The sequence below is a fragment of the Ascaphus truei genome, chromosome 5 (genome assembly GCF_040206685.1).
Source record: "Ascaphus truei isolate aAscTru1 chromosome 5, aAscTru1.hap1, whole genome shotgun sequence".
In the NCBI taxonomy this organism is placed as follows: Eukaryota; Metazoa; Chordata; class Amphibia; order Anura; family Ascaphidae; genus Ascaphus; species Ascaphus truei.
In genome coordinates this window covers 244,503,262-244,531,181 of record NC_134487.1, presented here as the reverse complement: position 1 = coordinate 244,531,181, position 27,920 = coordinate 244,503,262, and the positions used below count along the sequence as shown (strand labels likewise).

The 27,920-nt window shown below is 42.4% G+C and overlaps 1 protein-coding gene across 5 annotated transcripts in view; it reads right to left on the bottom strand.

Annotated features, from left to right (window-relative positions):
• LOC142495853 (rho GTPase-activating protein 7-like) overlaps positions 1–27,920 on the bottom strand; it is a 405,729-nt gene that overhangs the window by 7,478 nt on the left and 370,331 nt on the right. For 4 of the 5 annotated variants that reach the window (XM_075601886.1, XM_075601885.1, XM_075601888.1 and 1 more), the window contains exons 2-9: positions 16,715–16,786; positions 14,445–14,526; positions 12,833–12,896; positions 9,194–10,575; positions 7,546–7,689; positions 6,024–6,183; positions 5,246–5,444; positions 3,652–3,871 (exon numbers count right to left, since the gene is read on the bottom strand). In XM_075601886.1, the coding sequence (XP_075458001.1) occupies positions 3,652–3,871; positions 5,246–5,444; positions 6,024–6,183; positions 7,546–7,689; positions 9,194–10,575; positions 12,833–12,896; positions 14,445–14,526; positions 16,715–16,786 (2,323 nt within the window). Of the gene's footprint in view, positions 1–3,651; positions 3,872–5,245; positions 5,445–6,023; positions 6,184–7,545; positions 7,690–9,193; positions 10,576–12,832; positions 12,897–14,444; positions 14,527–16,714; positions 16,787–24,055; positions 24,075–27,920 lie in introns of those variants that run through there. The other variant, XM_075601889.1, reaches the window with a different exon arrangement.

The window sequence follows — 27,920 nt, the reverse complement described above, 5'->3', positions numbered from 1 at the left end:
TCACCGCCACTGATTAACATGGGACTCACTTTACAACAGTTTCACTATCCAACACTACTTCCAGAACGGATTCTGTTGGATAAACGAGGACTGCCTGTATACATTTTTTAATACGTGCAGCTGACAACTCCAGCTGTCACATAGCACTTGGTCTTTCCTGGTAAATAACGGAACACAAAGTATCACAAAAGTATCATTAATAGTGGGTTTTTTTTAATATACACCAGCATAAGCAGCACATAGCATTATATTTTGCAATAATATTTAGAATTCTTCCCTGCTCAAAATGACAGACGTAGCAGGCGTTATTGCACCTGCTGCACTGCTAGACCCACCCCATTAAACGTTAGCCCCACCCATTCTGGCTAATGCATTTACAATGGTGGCTAATCTTGTCCTGCAGCAACGCACAAGCAATAACGGCTGTTACATCTGTGAACCTGAATTACAGTATGCAAAAGAAACGTAACACCAGGGAGGATTGATCTATTGGGCATTGGGCTTGCTCTGGGGGGCCGTGCTGCAGGTCAATGCCAACAGCCCAGAAATCCTCCCCCTCCTCCAGTCGGCGCCGGACATTGGATCCAATTTCCGCCTTACTGCAGGGTCCCCGGACTGGAGAAGCACGGAGGAGACCTTACTCCAAGGTAAGATTGCTGGAGGTAAGAGGGGGGCGGGAGGGTTGGTATGGAAATGAGTGTGAGTGGTGGAGGAACGCCGCCTAGTCATTGCAACTCAACATCAAATGACGCCCCCGTGTCCTGATGCCGCGTCGCAAGAGGTCAAGGGCCAGTATGAGACAAAATCGCCCAGGCCGATATTAGTCTTTAATCCGCCCCTGCTTAACACCTTTGAAATAAAAGGCCTCTCTTGCACTGAAGAGTTTAGCTTCTTACCCCATCTGTTCATCTTATAAAGAAAGGGGGAGATTCACTAGACTCCAACAAAGAGTATTGGAGCCAGATCCACCTCTAATGCCCATTATCAGAATGTAGTGAATCCCAGTCTAAATATTATACTGAGATCATAATCCGAATACCTCTGTACCAATATCTTTGGATAGCACTAGCGACTTTGAGCCCATGGTTTCTTGTTAAACTACTGTATAAAAAATGTTTTTGTAGGACATTACAACACATTTCCTCTCATTATCTGAAAACGGTCCTGCTGGACAACTTTACACAGAGCAACAGGTGATAAGAGCTCTTGACTTTAATCCTCGGAGCCAAGGCTTTTTAGAGGAAGGTCCTTTGAAGTCTAAATCCCAAAGTAAAACATTAACAACTATATGCCTGGCCCTGCTGTTCAAAGAAGGCTTTTCAGGAAACAGAATTAAGAGAGCAGATAAAAAAATAAAATAAAACAATAAAGCCCTTTCACTCATTCATGCTGGCTTCAATGGAATAGTATGAGAGAGTGCTGGATTAAGGAAATGAAAAAAAGGCTAGGTAAAGAATGATTCAGATGACTTAATCCATACTTTGTCTAATCTGAAGCAAAGTGGAATGAGATCTGAACACTGGTATACATTCATGGTTAAGTACTATTTATAAAAAATAAAAAAGAGGAAGAAGCACATCCCCATTGTCTTTTCAAAAAATGGTATTTAAACTACTTATTTGCTTCCTGTTTTTTTAAACTCATTTCTGTTCTCCTTAATAAACCACAGAGCAGGGGTCTGCAACCTCTCAAGAAAGAGTATTTTTCCAAAATATTCAGAGAGCCACAACACATGCATGAACACACACACACACACGACGTGGGGGGACTAAAATGCATCTCACAGTAATAAGTCCCTTTATTTATTTATTTTTTTCATTGTTTTTCTGTGTAAAACAGTGTCATTAACAAATACACACTACATACATACACTACCCTCCCCAAAAAACATCTAAACGACGCCCCCACATCCCCCACCCAAATACACACACACGTAAAAATGGATTTCAGGCAAAAGGTGACACGGTGTGCTCATTTGCATGTCATTTCACGGAATCACTTGCTGCAGTGGGAGCACTGTATGCTGGGTGATAATGGTAAAGGCAGGGTTGCAGACCTGTCTAAGACATGTGAATGTGCTCACAAGTGATCTTTTTATTTGCTATACACACACACACAGCTCACCAAATGCACTCACCCACTTGCCTTGGGCAAGTGCATTTTGCGTGTTGTGCAGCGTTCCCAGGCATTCTTCTGCATCTCTCCCTCATACACGCACTTCCGGCGTGCACCGGCATGAGAGCCCGGTGTGGGACAGTACAGGAGAGAGGCAGGCAAGCAGCTGGGGAGATGTTGGGCCCGACAGCAACAAGAGGCCCGACCAGCGCCGGCCGGGCCCCCCGCAGCCACTGCCAGGATAGTGAGGGAGAGAGGCAGCAGCTGGGGGTCGTCAACCTGCAGAGAGCCGCTAGAAGGTGCGGAAAGAGACGCATACGGCTCAGGAGCCACAGGTTGCCGACCCCTGCCAGAGAGGAAGGCAAGTTTTTTGTACAAATGGTCTTCTCTTTCTTCAGTGTTCTTGAAGTTCTGTATATTCTGGTTTAGTAAACCATTAAAGCCACTTAACGAATCCTAACCCCCCAAAAATGTTAACAATTATAGAAAAGCCACACTTAGAAATGCCATTGTTTTGAGAACAAAAATGCATTGGAATGTAAAATAGGGCAGCCCCACTAAGGACTGAAGTAAACTAATTGCAATGCTGTTTAATGGGTACAAACTAGGCATTTAACGCCCTTTTGGTGTCAGCGTCCATAGCACCTGAGTTTGGGTAGCAATTCCATCATTGTAACCGGCCCCGATATTGGAAATGGAAGGTCTCTCGTTCCATTTTCATTGCACACACAGCTCTGAGAGCTGCAGACAAAATACCTCCTAGGAACAAGCAAAAAGGAAAGTGCTACAGGGCTAATGACCCTTTGGCGGCCCATGACATTGGGGCAATGTCATAAGTGGCACCCATAGCCATAGTCATTGAGGTTTTGCTCATTTTTAGGGAGAAAGCGATCTCCGCTCTCAGTAATCCTCTTCTATTCCTGATGTCAGGGATAAATCGTGGTCATATGATTATGTGCGGCACCCACACGGTTAGTGTGTTGGTGCACAGCACATTCTAAAAGTACAGCTCAACCCCCTTATAACGCTGTGCTTGGGGTCCAAAGAATCACATTGCGTTATAAGCGGATCGCCTTAGAATTAATGTACAATTGTATGCATTGTACAATAAAGTATTTAAGACACCAATAATCGTGTTGTGAAGTATTCATAAATACGAAGATTGGGAGCCACGCTTGCATCACGTTATAAGCGGATTTGCGTTGTAACGGGGTTGAGTTGTATTTAATATACTAATACTTGTCTGGATATTTTAACCAAATGAGACTTGCCCTTTACAGTAGAAGGATAAGTCAGATTAGCAGTCCAAAGAATGTTCTAGATGGCCAAATGGTTTCATTTTATTGCAATTGTTGGTAAGTGAAACCTTTATACAATTACTGAATGGACAAGTGCAAGGAGTTCAACATTATTGGGATAACTACTTAGAGGATCTGTCTATAACTTAACATAAGACATGGACAACAGATTAGTGATCTTGATAGCAACAATGCCATCCAGTACGTGTTAGTGATTTGCAGATCAATTCACACATACCTGGAGGACGATGATGAACTTTCTCTCCGGAGAGTGTTCAAGTGAAACAGACTGGGGGCGAGACACACAGCAATGTTTGTAGGAGTCATTTGGTTTTCATTCACACAAGCCACAACATCTCTGAGGAAGCACAGAAGAATCTTGAGGGCTTCACGATTTTCATCTGGAAGCATCAGGATTGCTGCCTGAACAGCATAGAACTGCTGGTCCTTTGGCAAATCTGCAAGCCAAGGGAATAGGCAAACAATTACATATTGTCATAAGGAATAAATTATGAAACAATTCAAAATAGTGAACTGAGCTAAAAATCAGTATTTTCAATTCTAAACGAATGGAGTTCATCAACACTAATAGATTCAGTTATAAAATGTTTTACCAGAAAATAAGCAAAGGTATGTGGGTATGTAGCACACCAAAACAGTGCAAATAAAATCAATACTTGCGCACAATGCCGGAGCTCCTGGTTCAAGGATGGCCTATCTGCAGCAATCCAAGTATACAGCAACAGGAAAGATGATCCAGGGCTCCACGAGTTTTTAGAAAAAGAATTAATTCATAATACACTATTATACACTATTATACACTATTTGTGTATTATGAATAAATTATTTTGCTAAAAACCAGTGGAGCCCTGGATCATCTTTCCTGTTACCAGAAAATAATACATTGAGAGTTATGTCTCGTTTTCAAGTATGTTCTGAAAGACGAAAGTCAGATCTAGGTTCAAATCTGTTTACTACAGAACTATAGGTATTCAGTCACATTGAGAGAGAGGAGAGGGGATAAGGGGGAGGGGGAGGGAGGGAAGAGAAGCTGAGTGTTCCTTCTCCCCTGGTAGATTGAGGAGGCCTGCAGAGCCACCTGCTGTAGGGTGTTCCCGGAGGTGCCTGTCAGCAGAGCCTCCCTTCCACTGGCCTACAGCATGCTGCCTCTGACAGGCACCTCCAAGACGACCCCCCCGTGTGTGCATATGTGCGTATATTCGTGAATGTATACGCGCACGCGCACACATGTAAATGTGCGCACGTATATAGATATATATATATGTGTGTGTGCGCATATGTATATTTGCGCGCATATGTAAATGTGCGCACACACACTTTTAACTACAGTACTATACGTATACATTCATTTACATTATCTCTAATTAAAGTTTAAACAGAAATTATCATCAATTTCGCAGCTTTTCTAATTAGCTGAACATCCTATGCTGCCATCTAGAACCAATAAATAAATTAAATAAAAAAGTCTGAAACAATTCCAGGAATGGAATATACAGTGAAGGCCAATTAGAAAAAATCAATGCATTTCCACTAAAGACTTGATGACCTTTAGTAAAACATTCGCTTTTCCATGCTCTGCAATTTTTCATTTATTTAGCATGTACGGTCAAGACCGTGCTTTGTAAAACTATAATGGTGGCTTCACAACAAATAATTGCAGTTAAAACCTTTAAGGTCTTAGTCGCCAAAAAGTGATGACATTATCAATAGTTCATGGCCATTAAAGTAATATGTTTGGAGTAACTCTGAGCAATTTAATAGGGTCAGAGGTCAAGAGACACTGCAATGTTCTACGGACATCAAAAACTTACATTGATAAATGTGCAGGAAAGATTCACACAGTTTGCTGGTGAATATGGGCTCCGGCAGATCCCGGAAATACTGCTTCACCATATCTGCCACGTCAAATGCAGACTGCCCTTCATAGTTTACAAAGGTTGAATCCATTTCATTCATTTCTCTCAGCGACTGGATTCTAGATTTAACTCCAGATTTCCTAAAGAGTCCAACCTATTATAAAACAGGAAACCACAAGTTAATTAGCCATGATACTTATCAGAAGTTTCTGCAGAATAAGCAGGGCAACAAAAGCCCTGTCCCCTTAAAAACCATGTCATAAAATGTTATTATGTGTGGCTTATGTACAGTAATTATTTCTATTTTGTTTTTAAATATACATGTATCACCTATACTGCCAGTATGTACATTTTGATGTTGCTGGTCATTTTAGAGCAGCCTTGATTTTTTTATGGGTCATTTCTGTAGTTTGCTACATTTTTATCTATGTAGAGTTTTAAGGTTTAAAACGACCTCCCGTAAGGCGTTAATGCCATTGGAAGTGCAAGGTGGAAAAACCTTACATGTTCCAAGAACGGTGATGTCCTCCACTACTGATTATACTGCAAAAAAAAAGCACTAGATCGAAAAAATTATAAATAGAATAACTGGAAGGGTTGTGAGAAATCTATCATTATGGTCACACACACTAGGAGACCCTTGGGTTCAGAATATAGATTCAACCTTTCCCACTGCAGGTGGGGTGAGCTGAAACGGTAAAGATAACAACTATATTAGGTTTGGAATGCATACCTGATCAAGGAAGTGGATACGCAAATATTCCATGGCCTGGAGGATGCTCTTAGGAAGGGGATGACCTGTTCTCTGAACATTTAATAGGAATGGAACTCCAAACACATTCTTATCCTTATAGTCCGGGGCCCTAATTTTTCGGATGAACTTTGGAACAGTCCTGGAAATGTGAAAAAAAAAAGATATATTTTATTTTCAAATCATACAAAAACAATAAGGTGGAAAGATATTCTAAAGTTACAACAAAGCCCGTAGTCATATAACACTTCTACCATATTAAATGCTTGCTCATGGTTTACAATATATTTAATAGACTGAAAACGACAACACTAGAGAAAATACAATGCATGCAGATAAGGGATATTTTATACTAAATGCATATAGAATAGAACCGATTCCAAACCTGGAAACCAGGCGTAAACTGCAAACTACATTTTAGAAAAATCACAATGGGGACAATTTAACCCCTTAAAGATGATGGAACCGAAAAGAATAAATATTAGCTGAACAAGGGGCTCACAAAGTCTATAACGAGGTGGTCATGTTTTGGTACCTATCTGCGTGCCATTCCTGTACTGAAAAACCACTACCCTCTCTAGATCTCGCTTTTCTTTTAGCATTGATGGCCTTTTCTAAACTTTTTTGTTGCTTGCATCAGGAATAAAAAAAATAGCACAGAATTTACAGGGGATAAATGTATCAAGGCAAAAATCTGGAGAAAATGTTTGCAGATGAATAAAAAGAAAAAATATCCCATTAAAAAGAAGCAGTCATAGTGAAATAATTATTTTTAAAAATAGGTTTGAAACTGGACCGTGTTAATTTGAGCTCAGAGGGCCTCCTGCTTCCCGAGAAACTTACCTCGGAAGGGAATGCCAGGAGCAGCCCAGTCTGGACTTATTGGGGCTATCGATATGGCAGCTTTAAATGTCTCATGGGCCCACAGGAAGCTGTGACGTCCTATTGGCCCACGGGACATTTAAACTGCACAGATATACTGGCACCCTCTTCCGGGGTAAGTATGTCAGGAAGCATGGGTCCCCGGAGCTGGAATTAACGTGGCCAAGCTCCGGAGACCCCCTGCTCAAACCTTAAAAATTGAGTATCTGGTGCAACTTTTATGCCCAGGAACTGCACACTTTGCCTGAATACAGGGTTCTGTACTGAAAGCTCCCGGCTGCCAAACTGGAGCAAACTCAGTGTACCAGATGTATGCAAGGGGAAAACCCTACTGCTTTCTGAAGGACTTATTTTCTTTGATACATACGTACTGTGCAGTTTCTTTGCACTGATTTTGCCACAGTTTTGCAGCTGGAAGTCTTTAGTAATTGGCCACCTGGTTTACGAGAGTCGAGCAAGTAGTTTCCAGTTAAGCAGCGTATACTGTAGCTACTTTAATACACTGGAAGAGTCTATAGTAACCAGTGTGTGACATTTGGATTTACACAAGTAGTTCATCTGCTTTAAAACTACAAATAAGTGTTGTCTGCTGTGTGTCCATTTCGTATACATAATAACTCACCAGTTCCACCCTTGCTTGCTGGAAGGTGAATATTTATCCATCAGAGCCGTCAGTTTCAACAAAGCTAGTTTCTGAATCCGGTTCAGGTGGGCCGCTGACTGTCTGTCGACTTGCAAGGAAAGATTTTCAGGGTCTGGACTTTGTCTACAAAAGAGATCAAGAAGAGTGATCATTGAACTTTTCAGTATACAGTGTTTTAGCTCTTAAAACAAAAAAACAGTCTTACTTGTACAATGTCCTTACTTCCCAACCTCAATAAGATTGCAATAAAGTAATGCATTTTTAATGCTTGGAGTTTAGGATAGAAAGCCCAACTCTATAATAATAATGAAAAAAAAGAAAAAAAAAACAAAGCATGCATGATCATCTAAAATATTAAACACCTACTGCTTTTATCAGGGCTCAATAGTGTAGAGACATAAACCATCAAAAGTCACAGTGATTGAAACCACTTTATAAAGGAGTGTGAGAAAATTTTGTTTTAGTGGTAAAAAAAAAAAGTCATTGGGGTTTATATATACACCCCTCCCCCCCAAAAAAGGTTTATTGTCACATTTTAGTGCTAATAAAATCAATACAAACCTTGAAAGAAAAAAAAAATTAGTCGTATGCATAAAAATCATTGTGACATCATGCATACAGTATAATGCATCATTTGTTGTTTGAAATTATCTGACGCCAACCTCATGTTGAATACCAGATTGGTGCAATTTCAATTTCCAACTAGTATTACCAAATAACAACTAATGTAATATTACAGTATTTAGAATGGCCATACTGTGTAAATGCTACAATTTTTTAACCTATGTAAATTAAACGGCGTCAAATGTTGTTGATACCCCGCAAATCCCATTCTAAAACACTATTAAGCTCGTCTTTTGTTTTAAGCATTACACCAACTTGAATTTGACCCACAGAAATATTTTTTCCTACATACCATTTACAGCTGTACTCCAAAACAGTCATTTTTGACACAGCTGGTAGAGATATGCAAGGCCTCATCCCTACTGCTCGTGGGTGCGCGCGCTACGGCATGCGCGGCGCGAACAAGATAAAGCCCTCTATGGGGCCGGACCCAGTCACTGCCTGCGTGCATCTGCAGGAAGCATGATGCGCAACCACCTTTGCCAAAAGACAAGGAATGTGTTTTTTTGGCACAGCTGGCTACGCACACGGCGGTGGTTCAGCCAATGAGAGTGAACCAACCGTGTGATGTAATAGCTGTGCCCCCGCCAAAAATCTTGTCTTTGTTTCCCCTGCTCTTCTCTGGATGCGCATCCCATCGCGACCCTAGGACCGCAGATCGTGGCTTTAAAAACTCGTGCATGCGCCGCCAGGACTCTGACATGCGCGTCCACACAGTGACTGGAGCCATAGCCAAAGCCAAAATGATCAGGGCTGAGCTACATATATTCTTAAAAAGCTACTGGTGAAATATACAATGAAGTAATTGATCAGGATGAATATAAAGAACACACACAAATTAAAAAAAAATCATTGAGGGATTACCCAATTATGACTGCAACATAGAGCAAAGCAAAAGGAATACAGTATCTATACAGTGCCAACAATACTTTGTCTACATATCCAGAGAACTTAAAAAAATTAAATTACATAAATACAGTAACACACACACATGCTAACTAACCTGCTGCAATCTGTTAGAGATGATCCAATCTCTGAAACCGTTGAGTACGGCAAAGTTGGAGACTCACTATCTGTGCGAGGTTTGCAACTGTCTGCATCGCCAAGGTCCATCTGCTTTGATTTGTCTTGTAAATGTTGATTCACTTCAAGATGGATTGCTTTCGGTGAAGATGGACAAGGTGAGGTTGAGTCATTAGCAAAGTCAGAATCCCCATCATCTGAGAACTTCTCAGACCATTCACTGACCAGTTTCCTGAGCCCATTTACATGGTCCATTACGTTGTCTAGTTCTGAGAAGACATCATCATCATCTCCCGGTGATACAAGCTTATTGAAATGGAAGGGAATGTTTGGCACATTATCATATATGCTTAGCCGATTATCAATAAGTGAAAGTGGACTTGGAGGTGCTTCAGAGTCTTTGGAGCTAGTAGACCTCATCCTGTTCCGTCTGCAACCATGGAAACTTCCAGTTCTCCAGTTTACAGAGGAGGTGTTGTCTATTGGAGATAAAATACTGTTTGTAAGTGCTTTAGGGAATGTCCCTGGCTTGTGACCCTGTGGTATTTGAAACATCTGATTTTCGTGCAAGTGTCTCTCATTTCTAAAATTTTGCTCGGAGATGTCGCTCCACAGGGATAGTTTAGTAGGGTTAAAGTGTTCCGCATATATTCCACCTCTTTTCATGTGACTCCTAACTCTTATGACCGGACTTGGGGTGCTCACAGTGCTGCTGTTTTCAGATGGACTACTGCTACTGCATGTTTGGGAAGAACAAGAAAATCTTCCTTTACTCTGGGCATCAGCAAGATCTGAAATGTTGACACAGTTGAGGTTCCTTAACTTTTCTTCATCAGGTCCATCAAGCAGAACAGGACCACTAATAGTAGGTTTGTCCTTTGGATGGATACTTCTCTTTACAGTGGAACTCATCAAGCGCAGCTTCTCCATTTTCCTTAGCAGACTTTTACCCTTTTTGCTAGGAGGCTTGTCAAGCAACTTTTCCTCACTGATGATATTCAGCATCTCACTAGGAGAAGGGGAACAGCTAAAAGTAGAATCTGGCGTGACAAGTTTGCTTGAAGAGCACCTTGAAGAGCTTCTACTAGTCTCTAGCTCTTCAAAAGTCTTGGGGAAGCTGTCACTCTCACCGCTACTGGAGCTATGTAGTGAAGAGGCATCATTTTTTTCTCCCGGATCTGAAAATGTTGCATCCTCATTATTAGGGCTCTTAAGCCTTGGACCATTTGGCAAAGATATGCTGGAAGCTTCCTCGGATGGAAGACCATCCAAGTTCTCCAGACGAGACCATCTTTGGCTTTGTCGTTGATAAGACCATTTGTTGCTTATGGCACAGGGCTCATCCTCTTCAGATTCATCACTCTAAAAAAAATATATATTTTTTTTATCAATTTACAAATATGTATATTTAACAAGAATATGCAAAATCAGCTTATATCAGCATGAATTGGATATCAAGTTTACTTCATACCACCAACAATGTTTTGGTCTATAAATACTCCTTTTGGTTAAGATTATTCATAAACAGAAACATATGAGGTAGAATCAAGTAAACCTAATTGTGGTGGTTTGTCCGTAATTATTGAAGGACTACTATTGTTTTTGCCCATATGGCACCTATTATGTTTAGTTTGGACAATATAAACAAGGGTTTAAAATTAGAAGAACAATAGTAATTATAACATATTAAACATGGCAAATGAAGCATTTCAACTTCCCTTAAATTCATTGCAAGCTACACCATGGGGGGGGGGGGGGAAACCCTCAAGTTAATTTTTGTACATTTTGGAACATGTTAAATGTTACAAAAACACAAACAAAAAAAACTCATATTTGATATATGGGCATTTTGGTTATGTAATTTCCATTTATGCATTTTCATTTGCAGAATTTTGGTTATATCTTATTATATATTTGTGAAAGCACTGTATGCCTGTCTGCATCTTCCTGTGTCCCTAGGGGAAATCTCATTGGTCCCTTGGGCCGCCCGCCCCCACACCTCTCATTGGCCTGAGGCGGAGTGACGACACACACACACACACACACACACTCTGTTGCTTGGCCTCACTCTCCCCCGTCAGTTGGACCGCAGCTCACCTTCCACACACCCCCCCTCCTCTCCCGGTGCCCCTCACTCTCTCCCCCCTCCCCACCTCACCCAAATCCCCACGCTCCGCAACATCCCCAGCCGCACCATCACCCTCACCGTGCGCCGCTCCCGGAGAGGGGAAGCGTGGCCCTCCTGCTCAGCAGCAAACTCCAGGCTCCTCCCCCCTCGCTCACAACGTGGAAATGCGTGTCGCGGCCCGGGCCTCCTGCACTCCCCCTCACGTGCGCCGGCTCCCGGAGAGGGGAAACGCGGCCCTCCTGCTCAGCAGCAAACTCCAGGCTCCTCCCCCCTCGCTCACAACGAGGAACGGAGGGGAAGCGCAGCGCGGTCCGGACCTCCTGCACTCCCCCTCACGTGCGCCGGCTCCCGGAGAGGGGAAGCGCGGCCCTCCTGCTCAGCAGCAAACTCCAGGCTCCTCCCCCCTCGCTCACAACGAGGAACGGAGGGGAAGCGGGGCGCGGCCCGGGCCTCCTGCACTCCCCCTCACGTGCGCCGGCTCCCGGACGGAGGGGAAGCGCGGCGCGGGCCTCCTCCTCACGTGCACCGGCTCCCAGATGGAGGGTAAGCGCGGCGCGGGCCTCCTGCCACTCTTGCCCCCCCCGCCAGCTTCCTGAACTCACCTCCTGCCCCAGCCAGATGCCACGGGGTCAAGGTAAGTCACCCACCGTCTCCCACCCACGCACTGTCACCCAGTCACCCACACACCCACCCAGTCACCCACACACCCAGTCACTTTCACCCAGTCACCCACTTTCACCCAGTCACCCACTCACTCACCCACTCAGTCACCCACTCAGTCACCCACCCAGTCACCCACCCACTCACTCAGTCACCCACCCACTCACCTAGTCACCCACCCACTCACTCAGTCACCCACCCACTCACTCAGTCACCCACCCACCCACAGTCACCCACCCACTCAGTCAGTCACCCACCCACTCAGTCACCTACACAGTCACCCACCCATTCAGTCAGTCACCCAGTCACCCACCCATTCAGTCACCCACCCATTCAGTCAGTCACCCACCCATTCAGTCACCCACCCATTCAGTCAGTCACCCAGTCACCCACCCATTCAGTCAGTCACCCGGGGGAACCCCAACCCTGTCGTCCGCCCCCCCCAAAATGACATCCCGGGCAACGCCGGGTCTCTCAGCTAGAAATTTATAAGAAAAATAAACAATGGGCATTCACTAGATGGTGCCAAGTTGTAAGGGACCTTGGAGGGGATTCATCAAGCTTCGTTACGGGTTAACACGCAACAACTCCCACTGAAGTCAATGGGAGTTAACATCTGTTCTGGTGCGTTAGCCAGTAATAGAAGAACCTGGTGAATTTCGGAGTCTGTGTCAGCATATGCCCATTTAATTAGGAGTATCTAGCCGCATACATTCTTCTAACACTTGTAATAATTCACTGGTAAGTAAATGTGGTCTCAGTGGAAAATGTCATATTGAAACCAGTGTCTTTGGCAAATAGTCCCTCACACAAATATTCTCTGAAACGTACCTGTTTTCTGTGACGACTTATTTCAACTTTCATAGTTGCACATTTGTTCAAGGTGTTTAAGCGTCTATTTAAAAAAAAAAAAAACAACAACAATATGATGAACATAAGTTCCTGAAAAATTACAGAGTAGGACCCTAGTAAACCAAATATCTGTGCATCTGACCAATATACAAAGATAATCATTCCTAGCATTAATGTGTTAAGATGCTTTTAATGGGTGTTTTCCCTTGATAGATTTAGAGCAAGGTTTTTGCTCCAGAATTGCACCACTTTTCATAGCCAATCTTAGTACAAATTTACATCGACCACGTTGGTATCCTTATTTTATTTATTTTTTCATGCCAAGTCTGTGGATCCTCCATAAAGGGTCAACCTCAAGTATATCCATGCTCATCTCAGTTTGATAAAGCCAATAACTCAGAGCAAAACTATAGGGGATCTATAGCCAAATTAAACCATTATAGTAATAATCCCACTTTCGTCACAAAGAAAAATGTAAAAATAATGACCATAATTGGCTTCTTTCACCAACTTTACAAAGTGTTCACATTTGTGTATTCTTTGAAAACTACTGTTTTCAGCACGAATTTAAAAATGTTTTATGCTCTCTTGGCCAATGGGTTTCTGGCTTGAGCTCCAGTGGCATACAAAAGGCTATGGTGATTGGCTTTGGCATTATAACCTGGATGTAACCAAGGTTGGGTTTCTTTCATGCCCGATTGTCTCCTTATCATCACATTTTTGGCCTGTTTCTGGTTAATATGTAACCAGAAACATTTTCCAAATGGCGTTACACCATAAGACACCATCTGATGTATGAAAGGGGTCTTACGAAGTAGCACCGCTTAGTAAACATGGCACTGCATACTTTGGAAACAGACCATTTATTCCAAACAAGTGATTGTCAATTGATCACTCTTGACAACAAACCCAAAATAGATAAGAAAATCAGCATAGGAAGTAAAATGGCAAAATACGAATACTGGTTCATATTTACCTGTAGTGAATGTGAAAAACGGAGCACTACCACAAGCAAATATTCATCACAAGGTGACCCCAATAAAAATGTAATTTATTGAAGTCTCATGGACAACAAGATAAAATGTGCATCCTTTACGCGTTTCACGCTATGTAAGCGTTTTATCAAGGTGAAACGTGTAGGTGGTGCACATTTTATCTTGTTGTCCATGAGACTTTAATAAATTATATTTTACTAGGGTCACCTTGTGAAGAATATTTGCTTGCGGTAGTGCTCCGTTTTTCACCTTCACTTCTGGATACTTGTTATCACGGATCAGCACACCAGGGACTCATGGAGGACAGAAGGCTTAATCAAGAAAAAAAGTACAGGCTTTGTGAACTTTAAACTGTGCCGTCCTACACTATGCCAACTCTTGAACTGTTACAGGAATGCCATACATTGTGAGTACTGCGGATGTCTCACTAGGCTAGAAACTCCTAAAACTGCGCTAATATACACAACTTATCCATATAAGCCTTACCAGTTCATTAAGAAGCCGACCTGATTTTGCATACAAGCTTTAAATGTTTGCAGCATTGCTTAGGAATATTCCACGGCTGAGCACCATTTCATCTTGGACTTCATATTTACCTGTATAAAGATTCCATTGCATCTCGATCCAAGAATTCATGATCGTTCTTCACAGTTTCAATGTCAATGGGGAACTGTAAATCTAAAAAATAAAAAATAAAAATGGAACATTACAAAAACATGTAAGTGGGCTAGATATCATTATGTGTCATGGAACAAGAATCACATCTCTGTTTCACCCCCCCCCCCTTTCCTTTGCAGCTTCTGCTTGTCAGTTTCTCATTCCCAGCTGTATGTATTTTGCTCTGTACACACACACAGTGCCCGTGTGTTAGTGTTGCAATCCCTGTCTCTGCATTATGCCAGTGAGTTGCTACAGCAACCTCAGCCTTTCTATCAGAATGGGCTAGTCTGCTCTCTCCCCCTCTGCCTTGCTGACAGATGGTCTGTCCCCAGGCTATCTTGTTACCCAGAATACACTGGCACTTCCTTTTCACATTGAACACTGGCTGAGTGAGTACCTTCTGTAATTTGCTCTACTGGCAGGGCCTCATGCTTTTCACCTTTACCCACTATCAAGCGCACTCACCATAGAGACATTCTCTCCCAACACCATCATCCACAAGTGCCTTTGTAAATCCATGCTTTTCTCAATAAAGTGAAGAAAGACAAAGAACTTGTTGTGCTTGTAAAAGGAATGAGTTGAACCTATCTGGGCTATTCATACTAAACATGACTCTGGCCTCAGAATACTATGCTTCAGTCTTTTGTCCTTGTTTTGCTGGCTGCAAACTTTAACATATACCCCTAGTTTGTCTTGGTGATAGGCCACAAACAAATCAATCAACAAACAAATTGCCTCACATAGGAATATTGTTGCTGCAATAAAAATGAAGGAAATGCAAATACAAATAACTCATTTGCAAAGATTCTAAGGCTTGGGTCACGCATCATCCGGTGGCGTGTGACCGCATGCGTGCTACTCACCAGCTCCTAACTTCCTCCTTAGTCGGCCCCAGTCCCTCCTCGCAGCCAGGCTCACTGCACACTGCGACGCGTCAGCCAGCAGGGGCTACAATAGGATTGTGATCCCAAGCGGCGATGCGTCACGTGGTGTGGCAGGGAGCCAATGAGGAGGGGAGATTGCCGGCAGGGGGGTGGATTCTTCTCTCAATGCAGTTCTACATGTTTGTGTGAACGTCTATATGCTTGTGTGTTGCATTGAGAGGGGATGCAGTCTTTATTAGTTACATTGATAACGTCCACAATAATTGGGGGATTCGGGGCAGGCTTCTGGAGGGACGGATATGTTAAGACACAGGTTCAATCATCTTCCCGGGGACACGGAGACACACACTTCATGGCCCCGCCCACCCGACCGGTTTTGGCCACGCGCCCCATGCCTGAAAACGACTACCCAAAGGCCGCAGATCACGGTGAAGTGCTGTGCACGCGCCACCAAGACGCAAGGCGGGCGCGCCGGCGCATCCAGCTGGGCCTTAGCCTTAGTGGCAGCCTCATGAAGTTAAAGTGAATTAACAGTAGGATGTTTAGCAGGATAAAATGGTAGATGACTTGTGATATATTTTCATGGTAACTGAGGCTTTGGATTGTTATTCTTTTACTTAATACATTTTGCAATAGATTTGTTTAGTAAAATTGTCAGTTAAATCAATTGAAATTATTTCCGTTTTTCTCATGGTTTGTAAATCTGTTTTGATGCAATCGTTCGCCAAACAAGTAAAAGGAGAAGGTCCATTAAAGAGTCAATACAAGCTTTTTTTGTGTTTTGTGTGCTTTTTTCTCATTTTTCTACCATGCATTGAAGCAGGGGGTCTCTGGAGCTGAACCCCATTAATTTTAGCTCCGGGTTCCCTCCTGCTTCTGGAGGTAGACCTCTGAAGCCAGTAGTTGCTCTGCTACCAGGGTTCACGTAATGGTCGCTTTTCCAAGCTCCTTCTCCCTGCGGGCCAATTGAAAGCCGTCATGTCATCGGTGCAGCTTCTTATTGGCCCACATGGCGCGGAAGCTTTAAACCTGCAGGGGATTTTGGCAGCCACTTTGGTCAGAAATTAGAGGGTCGCAGAGCTCGAATTAATGGGGGTTCAGCTCCAGAGACCCACTGCTTTAATCCCATGGAAAAAAAACTAAAACAGCCTGCTTTGTTTGATTGCTCCTTTAATACTGTACATACAAGCATGAATTTCAGAGAATGTAATGGATAAAAGCATTGCTCATTTATGCTACACCTTTGGTTGCATTATCAGTTACTCGGTGGTTGGTCATATACAATAGGTAATATTATTATTAATAAATATGTGCATACTTGCCTTCATATAGCTGAGCATATTGTGGAAACCCTGCTGCTCTTAGCCAATCACAGGCCTCCTTGGCTTCAATTTCTGGTGAATAAAGAAATGTCGTTATATTTCAGAGAATGGACTTGGCTATGTGAAACATTACTTTATTCCAATAACTTCCATCACTACTATTAATTCATTCTGCTCTTAAGTGGCACAAAACAGTGACAGATGGTCGTCTGCATGCAACCAGCTCAGGTCCATCCGAACATCAACCATCCGAATTTCAAATCCTACACTATATGGTGATCAGAAACCAGGTGGCAACTTTTATTACTGGTATTTTGCTACAAATTGTCTTAATTACATCCTCCATTTTTATTTGTACAGCTTAACCCCGTTATAACACGATCCTTTACAATGCGAATCCGCTTATAACGCGATGCAAGCGTGGCTCCCAATTTTCGTATTTATGAATACTTTACAACACGATTATTGGTGTCTTAAATACTTTATTGTACAATCCATACAATTGTACATTATTTCTAACGCGATCCGCTTATAACGCAATGTGATTCTTTGGACCCCAAGCACAGAGTTATAAGGGGGTTGAGCTGTAGTAGGTTTATAACCCATATCTGACTTGTCAAGACAAATTTGATAATTGACACACTGCAATCGATACTGATCAAATTAACTATTTAATAAAAAATACAAAAACAGAGGAAAGGTCAGGCAATTTTTTCCTCAAATGGGTGTGTTTATGTAGGCATTAGGCCTGCATGGTAATTCAGTCGTAGTTAAAATACAAGAACAATCATCTTAAACCTCTATTTTTACTGTTACTATGTAAGGCTACGCTTATAGTGCCGGCGACGGTCACTGGAAAATCAAATAGAGATGACTTCCAGCGATCGCGACCAATCCGTCGCTCCGCGCTTACTATAACCGCACGCGACGGTGGCAATGCATTTGTTTTGCCGCGACGTCACATCGCCGGCACTATAAAGGCAGCCTAACTCTGGACTCAGGTGTTAGATCAGCCTGAAACTTGATTTCGTTTATGGAGTTTTGGTCTAAATTAAATTAGTTGCATTCAGGAACAAAAATATCTGTACTAGCAACATCCAAGTTAGAAAATAAATAATAGTAATAGAGAAGTAACCTACTGTCAGTAAAACCCGTTGCATTACAAAAACACATGTATTAGAATAAATGGATCACTACATAAGGGCACACACAGATATCTACACAGAAGTACACATCTTTTGGATTGAACATTTAAGACTTAGGTTTAAATCTACCTGCTTAGTTACAAACTAGAAATGGGCATTACCAAGCAGTCTTCCGCTATAGACACCTTCCAGCCCATTGACTTGAATGGGCTGTATAGTGCCAGAATGTGCCTTATGGGAGAAGAGCGCTTAGTCATTATAGCCCTGGATACCAGAGACTTCTGATGCTGAAAAAGAGAGACTAACTCAAAATCAGCAACATGAATCAAAAACTAAATTTAAAAAAGTCAGAGTTTCCAAGTCCGAGTGTTGAAAGATGACAAGCTCAAAAAGGCGTTTTAAAAATAAAAATATTGTAAGTCTTTCTGCATTATGTTCTAAAGAATCTGTTTTTATTAAAATAGGCAGCCATGTAGATTATGTTCCTATGTAGTACAGGCAGTCCTCGGTTATCCGACACAATGCGTTACTCAAAATGGCATTGGACAGCGAAACGTCTTAAAGCGAAACACGTTTTCCCACAGGAACACTGTTTAAATGAAAGGTTCCGTTCCTGAAGGCATTTTTAACACTAAAATACACCAAATATTTTACGCAGGCAATAAGATATGCAGCACACACATAAATTATATAGTGTATATACTGTATTATATATATATTGTAACATAAAATATAATAATATAATATATTATATAGTATAACATAATATTATATAATATATATATTATATACACATAAACAACTTTGCAGAGCGTTGGATAAGCCGTTTTGGCGTTGTAAAAATGAACATAGGTATGCATTGCACAGCGTTGGATAAGCCATTCGTTGTAAAGCGAAGCGTTGTAAAACGAGGACTGCCTGTACTTTAAAAAAAATGTATGTCAATTTTACGGTTCAGAAATATTGACCTGCAGTAGAAATGTCCTTCTATATTTTGACTAAAATTACAGTAAGTTTATAAACAAAAACATGTCAAGGGAACTGTATGTGTCAACCATAAAAATCATAAAATGTCGAAAATGCTCAAACAGATCTGCGCCTCTATGTTTTACAACATGAAATCAATTCAATGTGGACTGTTAAAAAGAGGAAGTGTCTCCCAGGCCAAAAACGTTTAAGGAGTTGAACCTAGGTAACTGACGTTTTTAAAGGCAACAGAACCCTGTGTTTTACATATATTTATAAGATGCTCTAAACCAGGAGTGGCCAACAATGGCATTGGGATGGCCCGTTGGTGCACTCAGCTTCGACCCGCACTCAATATCTGCAAGACACAGGTGGAAATCCCTTCCTCTCCACTGAGCATGCAGGGGGTGGAGCGTCAGTAAAGGGGTAGAGCCTAAGGCCTCGGCCATGTTCCTTGCTTGCTGGCGGAAGCGCGCTAACGCGCGTTCCCGCTCTGCACTGAGCCCCTACAGCCGCAATTAGAGCGGCTTTAGTAGGGGCTCACCTGCGCTTCTGCGCGCTTGCGGAAGCGCAGGTCTTAGGGGAATTTAAAATTCCCCCGCTTGCCGGGGAGACAGGCCGGTCACGTGAGCAGTTCGCCCTATGAGGGCAAACCAGCTCCGTGACATCACTGGCCCGCCCCCGGCCAGTGATGCGCCCGCCCCCTGACGGCCTGCTGAGAGTGCTTGCGGTAAGCAACCGCAAGGCCAGGGAAAGCACCCGCTTTCCCTGAGCCTCAGCGCGCCTCAGCACGCCAGCGGTAAGCGTGTCCGAGGCCTTACAGAGCAGAGGAGTACGGTCTGAAGCATGTGTCAGGGAGTGGGACAAGCTCAAAAAAGGCGAGGGAATGACCAGCTCAGGGGGGTGGGGGAGAGAGACATGCTGGTGGCAGCTGGAGAAGAGTAAATTGAGAGAGGGGTGAACTGAGTGAAAGGAGGGGGTGATGGAGAAGGGGAGGAGAGAAAAATACATGGGGGGAGAAATAGGGAGTGTGAAAATGGTGAGAGAAATAGAGGGCAAGGGAGAGTGAGGTGTGTGAGAATGGGGGGTGTAAGAGAAATGGGGGGGCTCACTGGGCAAAGCCGTCAGCGGCCATGCCCGGTCCACACAGTCTGCTGTCCCGACCCTCCCCCTTGCTGCACTTTCACAGCCCCCCTACGGCAGCCAGGACAGTGGCTCGTAAAACAATCTGTACCAGCAGCCCACCTCATGGTCTAAACCAGTGGTGCGCAAAGTTTTGTTCCTGCTCCCCCCTGCCTGCTCTCACCTCCCCCCCTGCTCGTGCCCCCAGCCAAAGCCTCCCCCCCCACTGGCTCCAGCCCCAAATGATGAGACGGGGTCATGTGACGTCACGTTGCCATGGCAACGCAATGTCACATGGCTCTGCGGCATCATTTGGTGCTGGGTTGCCATGGCAACGCATCACTGGAAGGTATTTAATTTAAATGCCTTCGGGAAGCGTGGGGCCTCCTAACCGCCGCGCTCTCCCCAGAAAGTCTCCCCCCACTTTGTGCACCCCTGGTCTAAACTATTGGGTAGATGTATGGATTTGTTTAGCGGAGGTTACTCCATTTTGTGTGATGTCACTATGTGCTGAACAGAAGTTTGTTCAAGCAAAGCCCCCATCTCTCCTCCCTTGTCATCTCTCTGGTAAGGATAGAATGGGTTAGAGGTCAAACACTTGATTGACAAGCACTCCCCACTGAAAATTGTTTTTACATTTCCAAAGCAATCAAAACAGCCAAACGTTTGCTTTAATTAGAATTGATTTTTTCTAAAATGTGGCCTTGGAGTTATATTGAAACCCAACAGGGATTGTGACTTTATTACCAAATGCACACACACACAATTTGTGCAAAAGATCCATACTGCAGAATTTGCATGAAAAAACAAAGAAAAAAACCCCAAAACAATAGGAAAAAAAATGGAATTGATGAAAAACACAAAATGATGTCCAATACTTTACGTTTTCTCAGTGATTTTTTTTCTAGCCAACCATCACGTCACTGGCACTTGCTTTCAGGCCAACAGGCAACAGATGTTGGGAATTAACTGCTCATTTTGTGGCAATTAATAAAACTCTACAGCCAACACTTTAACATTCCCACAGGAGCAAGGTCAAAGTCTAACCTTCCAGAGTTACAGAACACTCACCAGATGCCTGAAAAAAATGTAAACATATTTAGTAGGTTTTGGAGGCAGAGCATACCACTAAAACCTAAAGAGTGCAATGCAAATTTCAAGATGTTTCATATTGTCTAGTGATCTCCATCTGTTTTAGTGGGGCCTGAAAGAGGGGATAAGGAAAGAACTACAGACTTTGAAGCTCTGGTGCCGTATCAATAGTTTTTGGGCTTTTGTGTTTATTTTTTTTTTTTAAATTAAAAAAACATTCCTTACATTATTATGCACACACACACACACACACACACACACACACACACACACACACACACACACACACACACACACACACACACACACACACACACACACACACACACACACACACACACACGTGCGCACACGCACCCCCCAGCACCATTTGTTTGTATCATACGATTTTGGGGTACGTGTTTGAATTTGCGTTTGGAAAATTGCACGATTACATTAACATTATTGTAATTATGTTTTTCTAATGATCCATGCACATTTTTAGGAACTTCTAAAGGAGTTGCAATAAATGGGAACTCAGCCATAGCTTATATTCAGTACCATATTGAATGCATGCGTCATCATTTAAGACCAGATTCATGGCTTTAAAAATAGCAAAAGCAACAACAATCACCATGGAATCTACAGTACATACTTTTTGTTAGGGTAATTTAGAGGCTTGTTCTAACTAAGAAAAGAATGCTAGCCTCAATCGCAATCCCAGACTAAAGTGACCATTGTCGAGCTATAAAGCGATGTGGGGGAGGGAGAATTATTTAAAAGTCTCACAAAGTTATGTGATCAGGACAAAAACAGCAAACAATGTTTATAAAAATATATATGGGGATTGATATAAAAGTATACATAGTGAGTTACTATGGATCAGACCCAACACCAGAATGGATTAACCTTTATATCTAAAATTATTTCCAACATGACCGTAATAACCACTGTATATTGAGTTCCCTATTGGTTTATTCCCAAAACAGCAAAAGAGGTGAAAGGCTAGAAAGTCTCTGGGGCCATGAGGTCTGCATACGGGATACTCTGAGGTACCCATTTAGCTATTACATTTGTGCTTTTTTGTAGCAATAGCAAAATAGATATTTTGGTTTGGTAAAGGTCAACCCAACAAGCAGAATGTACAATGTTTCCGTGAAATAAACACATTCAATGGCGTTGACGTATGTATGGAAACAAAACCACTTTTCATTACCATGATCACATAAAATTTTCACTGAGTCTGGAATTTGCGGTGATTTAAACACGACCACCACAACCTGCCTGAAGTAAACAGAGGTGGAAGGGGCACAACTTCCATATCGATCGGGCCAACTTCTATGTAGGAGTAGAGTACTCTGGCTGGTGATTCTCTTGCATTTTTGCCATGACGCACCTGGTACCTCAATAGGGCCTCTGGCGTGCTAGGGAACGTGTGATACCAGGCATGTTATAGGGGACACTAAAGGTTACTTATTTGAAAACATATATTTTTAAACATTAGAGATCATACAAAAAATTCCATATGCCCAACTACTTCAATAAATCAGAACTTTTGTTATATTCGGATTTATTGAAATCTATTTGACCATTTTTTTCTTGTATTTTGTACCATCTTTCATCATGCTTTAATATAACTTTTTTTTGCGTGTTCCCCAATTTAAACCATTTCATTAACAACTATAGTTAACTATATGACAAAAGTGGTTTCAATTGTATAACATATACAGTATTTGCTAATACACTATATGGAGTTCACTTTTGGAAAGTAAATATCAGATGGATTTACATGGTTGGCCTTGGGCATTGGAGCAGTTTTAATTTCCTCTAGCTCCTCTTTATTGTGTATCTTTGTCTATTATGCAAGTTGTATCCATCCGTTCTACTCACTATGTATCCCCTTAGTTTTGCTTGGTCATTGAAAAAAATATATGGTACAACAAAAATACAAACTCTTATGTATTCATTTATCCAACATTAACATTTACAAAGATTAGATCTCAACAGATGTGGGCCAAAGGCTCATCTTACAGTACATTTTTCGTGACTGTCACATTTATCAGTGTCATTAGAAAAACAAGATTACAGTAATGTCACCATACAGGGGAGGAAAAAGTTCAGACAAGCATTCATTATTGTAGAATCATGGTAGATGTTACTTCATTTTCATATAAAGAGCTAAAGCTATGAACTAAGACTTGGTAATTAAACTGTGATAATGGCCTTTCTGTGCAAAAACAGGAAATATTACACGGCAATGCATCTTGCGTATTCATTAAACCAGGGGTGCGCGGGATTTTTCTGTGGGGGCGCAACGGTTGCAGAGGCCCCGGGCTCTTCCCCATAGCATTTAAATGAAATGCCAGGGGACCGTGCAAGTCCTCTGCAACCTCAACTTACTGGGATTCAGCCGACTTCTGGTCACGTCGCCATTACAACGCGGTGACAAATGACACTGCGGGGTCATGTGATGTGACGCACCGTCATGGTAACGCGCGTCAAATGGTGCGGCGGGGTCACGTAACGTGATGTCACGTGACTCTGCGTCATTTGACTCTGGGTCAATGGAGAGGGGGGCGTGAGCGCTGGGGTGGTACACGGGGGGGGGGGGGGGGGTCAGCAAAAATACTTTGCGCACCCCTGCATTAAACCATTGTTGCATGTCCAAGCCATGCAAAAATGACATTTTAAGATGCACTGTGATTCTGCCTTCACAATTGTGCGATTTACACATTTTGTATGAAAATTAACCAAAATCACAAAATTAATTAATCACATGCTATTAAACAAGCTGCGCTATTGCATGGAAAGACAATTAATGGAATCATGCTAATTTCATTTAAATATATTTGCCTTATTCTTGAATATAATCATTAGCATTTCAGAACGGGTCTCCAAAACTTTCACTTTAAGAAATGGGCCCCGAAGTAAGAATGTCCCTTTAAAACCAAAAGGTTTCCTTCACTGAAATCAGGCAAAAGTTCCTGTTTCCCCCACCCCTCCTCGACCCCCCCCCTCACAAAAACTCTCAACTTACATTTGCCTTCTTCTCACGCTTCTCATGGTTCCCAAGTTAATTAGATTCCAAAATAAATAGCTGACGTATGTGTAGCATTTCCATGTCCAAATCCCTTCTGTATTGTACTGGACACTGATGTTATCGTATGGTTTCTGCTTTTTGCAATATGTGATGAAAACATTGTAGGAGTAGAGGATACAGTATTCCCCAAACACTCGCTGAAAGTTGCAGTCTCGTTTTCGAGGTCCAATAGTGAAGGAATTACCTAGTAATGTTACTTCCTTTTAAAGCAGCAATACTACATTACATTATATTACGTTGGCCAAACTTTTATTGCTGCGCCCCCTACCTTGTCTCTCCCCCCCTTAGCTCAGTGTGACCCGCTGCGTTGCTTGACGCTGTATTGCCATGGAGACACGTCCAGAAGCCGGCTGAATCTTGGCAAGTTCAGGTTGCAGAGGCCTTGCGTGGTCCCCCGGCATTTAATTGGGGGACGAGCGCAGGGCCTCTGCAACCGCCGCGTCGCACCCCCAGCATTAAACTACCATATATATACACACATATGTAATGTGACAATGCATAATTCTACAATCTTACCTACGCTGGTAATCGTTTGGTGCTCCTGTTATAATCCTGATTGGCTGCTTAACTAAATGGACGCCTTTCAGTTCCAATCGCCTTCAGTCAGTGTAACTCAGCAGCTACAATGTATTCTTATATTACCATGGTAACATGGACTATAGTTACAGTTTACAGCTCAAACTGCTGGGAACATTCTTGTGATAAAAAATGATCACAAACAGAAAAGTGTTGCAAATATCTTGCATTGCTGGGGAGGTGGGCTAAAGCCTGCTATAAAAATCAAAGGATGCTCAGTATATAAAAACCTCATTCAAAATGGCATTAAGTTGAATAAAAAAAATTAAATAAAAAATAAAAACCGCAGTCGCTATTATCTAATACTACAGAACTGATTATTTAAAAAAACTAAATAAATAAAAAAAAACTTGTAAGATTTCACATGTTTTGCTGCTTTAAAGTAGCACTCCATGTCATTTCTTGTTTTTTTCCCCCCGTTATACAGTAGGATTGAAACACAGATTCTCCGGAGCTGAACTATGTTCATTTCAGCTCCAGGGAACCCCTGCTTCCAGAGATACTTACCTCCGGAGTGTCATTATCTCCATCCTGTTTAAATGTCACTAGGCACGTGGACCAATAAGGGAGCTGCAAGGGATGATGTCACAGCATCCCATTGGCCAGCAAGACATTAAAAGCCACCATTATGTTAGCCCCACAGATGTGCGGGAAGCAGTGGGCATCCAGAGCTGAAATTAAGGGGGTTCAGTTCTGGAGAACTCCGGCTTCAATCCAAAGTAAAAAAAAAAAAAAAAAAAACAGTACAAAGAATGCATTAGAGATGCAAACACTGCAGTAAAGGGGCTGAGCAGTTCTTAGAAAACAGACATGGGTGGCAAATATATATTTGTCCCGCTCTTTCATTTTTGGAGAGAAGAGCCAGCATATTCTAAATAGTGAAAAGAAGAAGTATATTGTGTTCTAAATATGACATCAACGTTTCAGTCCACTATGACACACACTATAGTAAATACAAATAATATAGCTTTGGTAGGTTAGGTTAGTGGGACTGCACCTCAACTCAAACAGCACTATGCAGTGATTTTTATGGATATGCACACACAATCATAGTTCTTACTAAACAATAGAGGCGTTCTCCACTATGTTTTGGCTTTAGACTGAAGGATGTTTTTGTACTCTGATGGTGTGGAGATAACAGATCAGATTGTTTGCTGGGTGGGGGAGACAGCCAACCCTCTTTTCAACTTAAATACAAGTCCAAAGATCTTTTGAAAAGCTGGCAGGAGCCATGAGAGTGCACTAGCCTACGTGCAGGTTTTTCCATACTTATCTTGCATCTGTCAAAACTAAATGAGGGCAACTTGCTTTACAACAAGGTGTGGGCTTCAGAGAACAATATATAAAAGGCATATAGGGAACTCAAACATTTTCTAGTATGAAAGCATCCATTCACTTGGAATTTACTTAGGAAGATAGGATGGAGCTGCGATAATGTGAAATCATTCATTCATAAAATAAATATGCTTCCAATTGTTTCATTAGCCCCATATCTCAGGGTTGGAAAAAGTGTAAAAATCACTCACATCTTCTACCGTACAAGATCTTTGTATAATTTGGCCTAGACTGTGGAAAACAAAATTCAGGCTACCCCGGTTTAAGGACACTCACTTTAAAGCTGCAGTTCAGTCAATATCCTGCATGTGTTTTTTTTTTTAATAAATCAGTTCTGTAGTAAGAAAAAATACTTTTAGCATTTTCCGTTTTAAAAAAAACCACTTAGAAAGACCAATTTTCTTGTATTCTATTTTAACAAGCATTTGCTAAGGCACTGCCCCTTCATGTCCTGTCACAAGCTCTGGCACACCCCTTTGTCAGCCCTGCCCTCCCTCTAGCACATGTCAGTGCAGGAGTGCTCATGAATATTCATGAGCTTCCACTGAGTGACAGAAGCAGAAGAAAAACATATGCCAGATCTAATGATGTCACCAAATTTCGCCGATCAATACATGGAGAACGAATTGACCTGCAGCTATGCAGTTCTTTAGGTAAGTAGAGATTGCCCACATGAAACTATTAAAGTAAAAAAAAAAAAAAGACTGAACTGCAGCTTTAAGTACACTCGCGAGTAAGGACATAACGCCCAATAGGCAAACGGCAGCTCACGCATGCACCTGTCAGCACGTCCTGAACAGTAATACCAGCTCCTTACCTGTACCGAAGCTGTGCGCAAACGGGGAGACTATAGAGCCTCTTACAAATGCGTTATTTTTATCAGTTATGCACGTATATGACGATTACAGTACAGTACATGCATCGATAAGTGGGAAAAAAAGTAGTTCTTCACTTTAAGTACATTTTCTCTTTACATACATGCTCTGGACCCATTGCGTACGTTAATACGGGGTATGCCTGTATTATATAGCTCATGTAAACCACACACTAGTCGCAGGGAACACACACGAAAATGTAACCAAGATTCCCCAGTAAATGAAAAAAAAAAGTCAACCTCCACCATAAGTTATACATGACTTACTGGTCTACACTTAATTACAACATCTCCTCCCCCACCCACTTCATTTAACCAACACAGAGCCCCTTCCCCCTTAATTTAGGCTCCGGCAGTGAATGAGAGTCACACTACCTGCGCATGCCCTGCAGTTTCGCGCCGTAGTGCGCTGTCCAATTACAACTCGCCAATTTTAGTCATGTGGAAATGAAAAAAGGCAGCTAGATGTTTTTACGCGTCTGACCTTGATTTACCCTCATCCTGGATGAGGGGATTTTTTTGTAGTAGTGTATACACACACACAAAATCTATGCAGGAGTTTAGCGTATGCACACATCATAAAGAATAAATCAGATATACACGTCACCGAGGTAGGAACATGGATAAAGGACACAGCCCAGTGATCATGAAGAAAAGAAGTTGTATTGTGGTACGGAAACGATAACAACATAGCAGACCAAAACGTTGGTATCACTTCTGTACCACAATACCATTTATTTTCTGTTCTGTGTCCTTTAGGCCTCGGTCCCGCTGCGCTCATTGGCGCGGGTGGCCACACGCGAGTTCCCCACCAGCAGGGGAATCCTCCCGAGCCGGTCCCGGTCCCCCCTGGCGGCACAGCGCACTACACGCTGTGGCGCGTCAGCCGCTATGGGACACAAGAAAATGGTGTTCCCTAGCGTTGACGCGTCACGTGGTGTGGCTGTAAGCCAATGGGGAGGGGAGGCTTCGGGAGGAGGTGAGGCTTTGGGGAGCGGGGAGGAGTATGGAGTGACA